We start from the raw sequence: 10,928 nt of genomic DNA on the forward strand, positions 1-10,928 counted from the left end.
AGAAAACACACCTAAGTACCATTAGGATTAGGTGTTAACGTAAATGGAATGTCCCAACAAGTACTCCTTTCTCAGCACTTGGTTGACCCCACGAGGACCAGCTGTCCTGCTTCCTGTTGTCAAACTGCCTAAGAGATCTGGCGTGGACTGTACAGAAAGCTGGCTTGAAGTTAGGTTCTATCCATCGCCTCTCTTTACCCTGCCCCATACTAGTGTGTTAAGAAAATTTCAGAATAAACTCCGTGAGTAGAAAATAATTATGAAGGTCTATATCACGTGGTTTCCTGTATAGAGAACTAGGAGCGTTGGCAGATCCCTGTTTATTTCATTGCCTATTATATGAGGTAGGAACTAGCTGAATCCTTTACGTATGCGATCATCCTTACCAACTCTGCTCCGTGGTTGGGATAATTATCTTTGTTTTACAGCTAAGGATAACTGAGTCAGAGAGGTAATGTAGCCAGCTGATGTAGTTTGTCCTGCCCAAATCTACTGGAACTATAATCCCTAATGTTGGAGATGGGGCCTGGTGGGAGGTGGTTGGATGATAGGGGTGGCTTCTCATGAATGGTTTAGTACCATCCTGTTGATACTGTCCTCAAGATAGTGAGTTCCTGTGACAGCTGGTGGTTGAAAAGTGTGTGGCACCTCCCCACTCGCCCTCTTGCTCTTGCTTTTGCCATATGAAGTGCCTCCCCCGGCTTTGCCTTCCACTATGATTGGAAACTTCCGGAGGCCTCCCCAAAAGCAGATGCTGCCATACTTCCTGTACGGCTTGCAGAACTGTAAGCCAATTCCACCTCCTTCTTTTCTTTTTCTTTCTTTTTTTTCTTTTTGAGTGGCACGACTGTGTGGTACAATTACAGCTCACTGCAGCCTCGACCTTTTGAGCTCAAATGATCCTCCTACCTCGGCCTCCTGAGTAGCTGGGACAACAGGTGCATGCCACTATGGCTGGCTAACTTTTGTATTTTTTGTGGAGACGCGGTTTGATAATGTTGCCCAGCCTGGTCTCAAGCTCCTGGGCTCAAGTGATCCTCCCACCTCAGTCTCCCAAAGTGCTGGGATTACAGACATGAGTCACCACACCCAGTGCCTCTTCTGTTTATAAATTACCTAGTCTCAGGTACTTTTTTATAGCAATGTGAGAACAGCCTAATACACCAGACCATGCTACAAAGCAAGCGAGAAAGCCACCATCTGTCTGATCTTAAAACCCTCTGATGTTTCTTTTTTTTTCCAGGCAGTATCTCTACTCCTGGCGGGGAATATTTAGCTTTGGCATTGCCAAGCTTCCTCTTGGTCTTGTCTTCCTGAAGCTTCCCCATTCTTAAACATTACCCAGGTTTCTCCCTTTAGGAAAAATCACATCTGATTAAAAAAAAAAAAAAAGAAAGAAACACCATGCTGAGATGACAATCAGCATGTCTTCCAGAGGCATACGCATGATCAAAGTAAGTCACAGCTTGGTATTTAACAGCATCACTAATAGTGGAATAAGTGTCACGCTCTAAGCAACTCAAGCAGAAGGCCCTTTCTACCTTTGAATCATATAATAGCTCCTTTAGGCAGCCAAAAAGGTGTCTGTGTCTACCCACTCAGTGACCAGAGTCAATGGCAGTAAGTTACAGAGAAGGCACCACTTTCAGCTGTTCTAGCATGCAGCCTATGGCCCACATCTGTGCCTGTCTAGGCCTCAATGACAGTAACTGCCCATGTAAAAACTGAAGCCTCATGAGAAGGCAATGAGCATTGACAGGTTTGGGAGCTGTGTTAATGCAGTGATAATCATTCTTCCCTTCGGTTTCCTTGTGTCCCTCACATAAACGCCAAAGTGCACTGCAGCCTAGCTAAAGATAACTAGATAAAATGATGAAGAGAAACAGGGTGTGGAAAGACATAAATGAAGGAAGAAAAGATTCACTGTGAAGAAGGTAGCCGCCTGGGCTCTGCTTTGTGACAGATCTTTCTGCAACTGCAGCAGATAACCTAAGAACTGCCTGACCTTGGCTGGCATCACGACAGGAATAATATTTTCAGAAGTATGAACTGTTCCTGAACTGTATCTGCCAAATTATTGGCTACAAATCAGAGCATTCTCTTTTACACTCCCTCATTTTTATGTCACTTAAATATTTCTTTTTCTCTATCTCTTTCTCAAGTCTTTTTCCTACTTTGTTTTCCAAGTTTAAGGTTATATAGCATATTTCTAATTCTAAGGTCAATAGAAAAATTCTTCTCATCAAATTGTTCATGAGCCCTTCTGCTCAAAGTTTCTAAAGAAGGCATCTTGTACACTTAGGCGGCAATAATCATCATTTCAAAGCATCAGCCAAACTATAGCTTGCTCTTAAATTGTTACTTTAGGACTTTAGAAACACTATATTGTAGGGAAAGGCAAAAACTTAAAAAAATAAAAAAATATTTATTTTGGGAGACTCCACTCGGGTACTGTTGATTGATTTGTAAGCTGGAAGGTTTTGAACCATAAAATTCCAATGTTTCATCACCATATCCACAGGAGAAAGCTAGCTGGTGGAGATAATTCCATATTCATGGTGCTTATGAACAGTGAGGTTGATGACTGGTACAGATACATCAGCTGTTGGTGTGGTAAAGAACTCAGGAGGTTTAAGTTATTAAGTATTAAGTATCTTAAGAAGAGCAGCACTTAAGGCATCCAAGATTTAGAAAATAGAGTGACCCCTCCAGGATCATTCGCAAACTCTGGCTTTGGCTGCCACAGGGAACAAAGTGGATCTTGTTCCTTACTGTATCTCCCACAGAATGCTTGGCACAAAGCAGGCATTCAATAGACATTTGTTCGCTGGAGACGGAATGAAAAGAAAGTCTAGTTATCTTAAAGGGCATCACAACATTCTAAATGGAAGGAATCAGGATATTTTGTATCCCTTTACACATGAACAAACACCATTAAGGCATTATTAAAACATTCAGCGCTTCAATGTTGAACCATCCTTGCTGCCCAAATGCTTTCACCTACATTTTTCTCATGGCCATGTAAGTCTTGCTCCCTGCAGCCTCCTTGTAGCTCTTTATAGTTAAAGCCAGTTCCTGTTTTTTAACTAATAGAGGTGCTTTGTCTTTGGGACTTAAATTTGACTCAGGGTAGTTTTCTGATTAGAATTTAATTTTTCCTTCTTTGTTGAAAAGCTTCATTTCTGTGGACAAGTATCATTACCTTCAAAGAATCACAGAATATTAGAGCTGGAAGGGCTACCAGGGATCAGAGAGCTGACCGCTCCTGATGCCCTGACACCCTTCCTTGGGGGTCTGTCCTACTCCTGCCAGGTGACTATGCCAAGTCAACACACACTGGGTTCATTGTGAGAGCAAACAAAATGTGAACATACCTGGGACTGGAGGGCATTAGTTTTTCAATGAGAAAATGTTATGGTTTAGATTACACAGAGCACACTATTTATTTGTGACTCCATATATAGAGAAAAAGGAAAGATGGCTACCCTAAACGCTAACCACCATTACTAGTTTAGCTTTCTTGGATGAGTACCAGAGTCCTCCTTCTCCAAGCAAATCTGACAGTTCCACACCCCTGCCTAATACCCTTCAATGGCTCTTCATTGCCCATAGGACATAAAGTCTAAACAACTTAACTTGGCATACTGGGCTCTCCTGGCTCTGGCTTCTGTCTAGTCTCTAACGCTGGCTTCCACTTTTTGTCCTTCATTTTGTGCTCATGGTTTTCCACTTGCCTGCAGCATCTTCTTCCCTCACTTGGATAACTCCTACTTATGCCTTACCATTCAGCACAGGAGGCACTGCCTCCTCCAGGAAGCCTTCTCTCAGCCTCAAGCTTCCATTAAACCCTGTGCTTGCCCTATTCACAGCAGGTACTGTGTTGAAATCATCTTTTAACTGGTAAATCCTTTAGGACAGGGTCTTGTCTTCTAGTCATCCCAGACAACCAAATACAAGCAGACACAAAGATGCTTGTTACATATTTATTTTATTTTTCTTTTTGCTAAATTGGGATGCAAAACACTATCTGCTTTAATATTTGTGCAGAAAGCTAACTTTAACCAATGGTCTATATATAGATGTTTCCTAGAGTCTAGGCAGAATTATGTGGTCTAAAGCGCAGTCCAATTACATAGATATTAAGAAACCAGAAAAGTTTCCCTCTCAGGGTGTAATTGCATGGATTTTTCCTAATGCCAATGCTTCTATCTTTTTAGAATGAGTCATATCATATATGGTTTCAGGTGACATCATGGGAAGGTAGATTTAATCCCTTGATTTTCACCCCAAACTCATGCAGCAACTAAATCTATGTATGCAAGGCAATTTTTATTTATTTATTTATTTATAGACAGAGTCTCACTCTGTTGCCCAGTCTGGAGTGCAATGGCATGATCTTGGCTCACTGCAACCTCTGCCTCCCAGGTTCAAGCGGCTCTTCTGCCTCAGCCTCCTGAGTAGCTGGGATTACAGGCACATACCACCGCACCTGGCTAATTTTTGTACTTTTAGTAGAGACATGGTTTTGCCATGTTGGCCGGGCTGGTCTCGAACTCCTGACCTCAGGTGATCCATCTGCCTCGGCCTCCCAAAGTGCTGGGACTACAGGTGTGAGCCACTGCGCCCAGCTGCAAAGCAATTTCTAAAATCATTAAAGCTCATTCCACACAGGTTGGAGGTTGATGTAACAGGAGATGTAAAGATATTCCTTTTCCATGTGTGATCATGGAAAGGAATATCTTTAGGAAAAATGAAGATTTTAGCCCTGAAGCAAATAGACATATGACCTTGTTGATGTCAAAATGCTGTTGGGGACAGTTGTGATCACTGGGCCAATACAGTCCCGCTAGAGAAACAAAAGAGACTCCCATTGGCCCCGTTAGGCCCAACGATTAAGGAATAGGCTGTGGCAGGTTCCTATCCATCAAAGGAAGAAAAGAGAGGGGCAGTATGAGATACATCTGTATTTACCAAGGGGGATGACAGTAGTAACAGCATTAACTCTCCAAAGGCACCTGGATATGGACTCAATTTCTGTGGATGCCAGTGATCTCTGGTGTACTTTTGCTTTAAGTACCTCAAAGTTAGTGTGGACAGAGCCAAAAGGCAACAGATGGAAATTCAGGAGTGCAGCAGAAGATAAACCAATATTTCAAGAGCATGTTGAAACAGTAACCTTTAAAACAAGTTGTCAGAGGGAGGGGGCCTGCAAAGCTTTGAAACCTCCATCAAATAAATTAAAATATGATTGCGTTAAAAGGCAGCACCTTCTGCTGCAGCCATTGTAAGCTAATATAAAAGAAACTTTGAAATTGGAAATCATTTGCTGCTAGTATGCATGGGTTTTGTTAGTGCATAATAAAATAGGCATTCTGAAGTATGCTTTTAAAGAGAAGACTCTGACCTTGCAGACGTGTTTCTTAGCTCTCTCCTCTCAAAAAGGGATTCTCAAGCTTCGTTTACAGCTCTTGCTGGTCTGAGAAAAGAGACTGGGGCTGGGTAGGAGGAAGGCAGAAACCAAGGACTGTTCCTGGAATTATGAGCTTTTTTCCCCCTTCCCTGTTTATCTATTCCGTACCACTCAGCTCTTCTCTGTTGCATAGAAATAAAAGTTTAGTTTAAAAAGTATGCTAGAACAAAGCTGCAGAAATTGCTTGGAATTTCCTTCATTTTCAGCCATCTGGCTTTCATTGCTTACTTCATTCCCCTCCTCCACATACATTTACCAAATCTTTTCAACACACACTGGCGAGGCTATCAAATGCTTATAATTAATAACAGTCATATACTTTTTTTTAAAAGGTAGTACTTTCTGCTTTTCCTTGGGCTGCTCATGTCAGTGCTATTGTAAACCAGGGAGACAGTTGATAAAGCTTAATTTTTTTTTTTTTTTTTTTTTGAAACATGGTCTCACTCTGTCACTCAGGCTGGAGTGTAATGGTGTGATTGCAGCTCACTGAAGACTTGATCTCCCTGGGTTCAGTATCCTCTCATCCTAGCCTCCCAAGTAGCTATGACTACAGGCACACCCCTCCACACACAGCTAATTTTTGTATTTTTTATAGAGACAGGGTTTTGCCAGGTTGTCCAGGCTGATCTTGAACTCCTGATCTCAAGCAGTCCATCTGCCTTGGCCTCGCAAAGTACTGGGATTACAGGCGTGAGCTACCGCGCCCAGCCTAAAGCTTAATTATTAAGACTTTAGTTAAATAAAAACATCTAATTAAATTTAAGGCCTAAATTTTTAAAAAATCATGTTTTTGTTTAAACTAGAAGTATTTCTCACCAAAAATGAAAAGAAAGGAGAAGGTAATGATTTTTTCTGAGTGCCTACTACATTCCTATTTTAGAGAGGAGAAAACTGAGGATTCAAAAGGTGTATGGCCTCTTGAAGGTCGGATAGTTGAAAGTGACAGAGCAGGTCTACATCAATGTGCTAGTCATTTAATTTTGGTGTCTCAGGGGTGTAAAAGATCTTTAGTGCATAATATTAAGTAACAAAATCAAGTTTCCCAACAATATACACAGTAAGATCCCATTTATAAAGGGAAAAAGCCGTAACTATTTGTATATGTTCTTATATGCATATAAATTCATAGAAAAATATCTGGAAGTGTATGTAGCAAAGCATTAACCATGGCTATCTCTGGGTATAAGAAGAAACTGGGCCGGGCGCGGTGGCTCACGCCTGTAATCCCAGCACTTTGGGAGGCCGAGGAGGGTGGATCACGAGGTCAAGAGATCGAGACCATCCTGGTCAACATGGTGAAACCCCGTCTCTACTAAAAATACAAAAAATTAGCTGGGCATGGTGGTGCGTGCCTGTAATCCCAGCTACTCAGGAGGCTGAGGCAGGAGAATTGCCTGAACCCAGGAGGCGGAGGTTGCGGTGAGCCGAGATCACGCCATTGCACTCCAGTCTGGGTAAGGAGAGCGAAACACCGTCTCAAAAAAAAAAAAAAAAAAAAAAAAGAAAAAAAAAAAAAAAAAAACCAAAAAAAAAAAAAAAAAAAAAAAAAAAGAAGAAACTGAAGCTGAAGAATATAGTAATGAAAGGGGAGTGTGTACCTTTATTTTTATCTTTTATTACTTCTACTGTGCTTCAGTTTTAAAGAATGAGAATATTCATGTATTCCTTGTATAACTATAACATGGAAAACTTCCTTATTAGGAATAGGAGGCTGACTTCTTTTTTAATGACCAATCTTAGGTCCTTTTTGGCTATTTCTCCCTTGAGCTGGTTTTCCCACTGAAGGACTGGGTAGATGGTATAACTTCTGGACACATGAATTACTCATTAACTTTGATGAAAAATTCTCATTGGCAGCTCACAACCCAAAATGGTCCTAATTTCTTATGGTCAATCTTAGGCAAAGTTGTGAAGGGGTTAACATCTGTCTTCCATATATTACTTTCCATCTTTCCCGACAATCATACTCCTCCCTGGGTAATGCCTATAACTTACTCAGCCTCCACCTGTGCCTCTCTTCCATTCAAGCCTGTCTTTGTCTCCTTACTTGGGGGATAGTTTGCCATACATGCATGATAACATAAAAGGTTCAACCCTGAGGCTCTTTATGTTTTATGTTGGCATTTAAAGCCTTAAGCTTAAGGAAAGATCAACGGCATCTGGAAGGTGGGAGAGAAGGGATAAGGAGGATGCAGAGGAGAGAAAGCATTGAGGTCTTCCCAGTTGTCATTGATAATATGGTCCACACATTGCTACTTATAAATTTGTTCCTGGTACTTCATACTTATTTATATAATAAACACTTAATCACTCGCTAAGTGTCAGACATTATGCTAGGTGTCAGAAATATAGAATGGAGGATTCAGACATAAAGCTGATAGCAAGAACTTTAAAATCTAGGACTCTTCAAACAGAAAATGACTATTTTTTAAAGTGTTCTAAAAAAATGTAGGCACTACATGCACACACACAAATTGGAACAGTCAGAATACCTTCAGCTTGAGAAAACATCTTCCCGCAGTGAATAACCAGGTATGAGGATGTATCTGCCTAAACCTGGTGAAAGTTAGGCATGTGCTTCTGATACAAACTTTGCCATCACACAGAGTCAAGAGAAGCCAAGTTTAATCTTAGAAAGCCTGCCTACACAGATTGGACTTGCCCTCTGGGACCTCTGGTATTCTCCATGTGATCTCATAACTCTGACCACATACAGGAAAAAAAGGGGCTTCCTAACCGGTGCTCAGTGAGCCTAACAACTGCCTGGGAAAGCTGTTTATCTTAACCAGGGGGTGACCTCTTAGAGACAAAGGCCCAGTGACCAAGACTTGAAATGTCGTTATGCCCCACAGAAAATGCTATGGTATTTCTTTAAACACATGCATAGCAGCACAGACTAAGAGCCCAAAGGACACAGCCTAGAAACTTGCATCCCATCAGAAGACACACAACAATGTACAGGGAACACTGAACCATGTGGAATAAGAATTGTGAATTAAAGATCTAAATTGCTCTCAACAGAGCAGAGCTTGTGGGTTGTGTGGGAAAACAACACACTATTATGCTCCTACGAAACATGTTTTCTCTTCTGTATATACTGAACACCAGGAGAAGGGAAGGGAGATTTTTCTCTGACGTCAGACTGAGATATTTCACAGGAAAGGCACCTCTATACCTTGATGACTTTTACGGTGAAAATCTATTTTGACTCTTGGATGAGATCAGGCCATTATACTTTGGCCCCTTTATTACTGTAATTAGCAACATTCTACAAATGTTCAAATGTGTATGGGTGACCCAAGAAACTCCTGGCTGTGCCCAGTGAGAGGTCTTACCTGTTGGCTTGACATTGGCTGGTGAGAAATCCGAGAACTGAGTTTATCTGGAGCAAATGCAGCAACATTAAGCTCAACAACAGTCCTTGTCTGTGAGTCAACAAAAAGGTCACAGGATAACCTAACCTTATCTAACTTAACCATAGTTAGTACTTTGAGAATGAGAAGTAACATCTCATGTCCTATTCCTTTTGCTGCTTAAAGAAGGGTTTGGAAACCACGAGTACCAGCAGTTTTCAGCAAGTCCCAGGCACCAACTCCTCGGCACTGCCTCAGCATTTGGGCATTGTTACAACATGGGAATGCAGTTAGAAAGACCATTTTGCAAGTTTTTCAAATAATGACAAATAAGCAGAACAGAAATTACAGCAATGATCAGCACACAGCACTAGGAGTAGCTGTTTAATGCTTCCGCCTACAAAACAAAGAATCATGGGACATGTGAGCAGGTCATGGTGACCTCAGGTCATCATATACAACTAGTTCACTTTGCAGATGTGGAAACATAAAGGGCAGACTCCTAGCCCTGGGCCACAGAGCTAGCTGGTGACAGGAGGATGAGAAACCAGGCCTCTTGGTGGCTTAACCAAGAACCTTGCAGGCTGTCCATGCTGAATCGACACTGCCTCTTCCTAGATGATGGGACTATAGTCAAATAGAAAGGTTTGTGCCCCTTCCCATGCACTTAGTCTTAGGCTCAACAACTAGAGAGCTGTGGAGTTGGGATAGAGATGTGGAACCAGGTGGGACAGAGATAGAGAAAGGCTACTCAGGATTTCATGTAATGGACCTGACTTGGACTCTTATCTTGCTAACCACTGTTCTCATGGGTGGCGTGCTTCTCCAAAGCAGTGGCTGACTGATTTTTCTGGTTGCCTTGGAGAAGACGGCACTAGTTGCCCCCTTCTGTATTTGAAGAGGGGATGCCCAGGTCAACCATTCAGATCATTATACAGAACAACTCTGGTGACTAGCAGGAGAAGTGTCACCATGGGATGTGCCTCCATCTGATTGGAGGAGGACTATGATCTGTATCCTCCAAGACCCAAAGAAAGGAATCTAGCCAGCTGAGAAATAATACAAGCAGTGCATCAGTGTGACCAGCAAACTATGGTTAATGCCTTAAAGCAATACAGGTATTAACTGCTTCTTAGGTGACACATTTGGCAGAAAAACTATCATTCAGAATCAGCATTCCCCTTTTCATCAAGGATCTGACCCTATTCAGCAACATTTCTTCATTCCATCAGCAGATTTGAAAGTCTGGCTTTGGTTCTTAAAGATCTCCCTTCCAAGCCAGAACTATAGATGAGGTTTGCTCGAAAAATAAATATCTAAAAGGCAAGTTTCTCAAGACACCATAAAATTGTATGGACTGAAGCAGTGATTGGATTGCTTAACTCAATCAAGGCTGTGACTCAAGATTGGGTAATAATGAGACCCAGGGAGGGCTGAACAATGAAATGCTCTAATTGATTTTATGCATGTGGAATGGCACACACACCCCCGGAGCCTGCTCTAATGAATCTGCATGGTGTTTGCATATAGATTTCACAGTGGATCAGCTGTACCACCCAGATGCTTCAGGTCCTTCTATTCTGCAGTTCACAGACCAGTTCATTACTATAGTGTGAGTGCTTAGGACACAGGCTAAAAGGTGGCAGAGCCCATGACATCCGTGGTCAGCTCATGTTCCCTTTGGGAGAAAGCAACTGCGTGGCACACACACATACCAGCCTTGCCACAGGCTCATGTCAATGCACGGTATATTCCAGACTCTGGCATGACCATTGATTGGGCTGGAATTCCAAATCCCTGGTTTCAATTAAGCTTAAGTGGATTTGACTAAAAGTTAGAACTGATGCTAATTGGTTTTCAAAACGTCGAGTAACAATAAGTATTTGTCTTGCCCACTGAAGGATGCACCCAGTTCTGTGCACGCCCCTGGAAAGTAGGGCAGGCCACATATCCCTTACCTTGCTGGGCAGGGATCCAAATTGCAGGATTTCAGGAGCTGTGGGGGCCGGCGGCTGGTCACGCACAGGTTCTCATCAGCAGGCTCCCGAGTCTGTTTGTTCAAGCAGCTCACCACCGCCTCCTGGACACCTGTGTACAAATCACTC

At 42.2% G+C, this 10,928-nt stretch overlaps 1 protein-coding gene across 2 annotated transcripts in view; it reads right to left on the bottom strand.

Annotated features, from left to right (window-relative positions):
* ADAMTSL1 (ADAMTS like 1) overlaps window positions 1-10,928 on the bottom strand; it is a 330,890-nt gene that overhangs the window by 177,216 nt on the left and 142,746 nt on the right. For both annotated transcript variants that reach the window (XM_017500657.2, XM_017500658.2), the window contains one exon: window positions 10,782-10,911. In XM_017500657.2, the coding sequence (XP_017356146.2) occupies window positions 10,782-10,911 (130 nt within the window). The remainder of the gene's footprint in view (window positions 1-10,781; window positions 10,912-10,928) is intronic.

The sequence above is a fragment of the Cebus imitator genome, unplaced genomic scaffold (genome assembly GCF_001604975.1).
Source record: "Cebus imitator isolate Cc_AM_T3 unplaced genomic scaffold, Cebus_imitator-1.0 Scaffold267, whole genome shotgun sequence".
In the NCBI taxonomy this organism is placed as follows: domain Eukaryota; kingdom Metazoa; phylum Chordata; class Mammalia; order Primates; family Cebidae; genus Cebus; species Cebus imitator.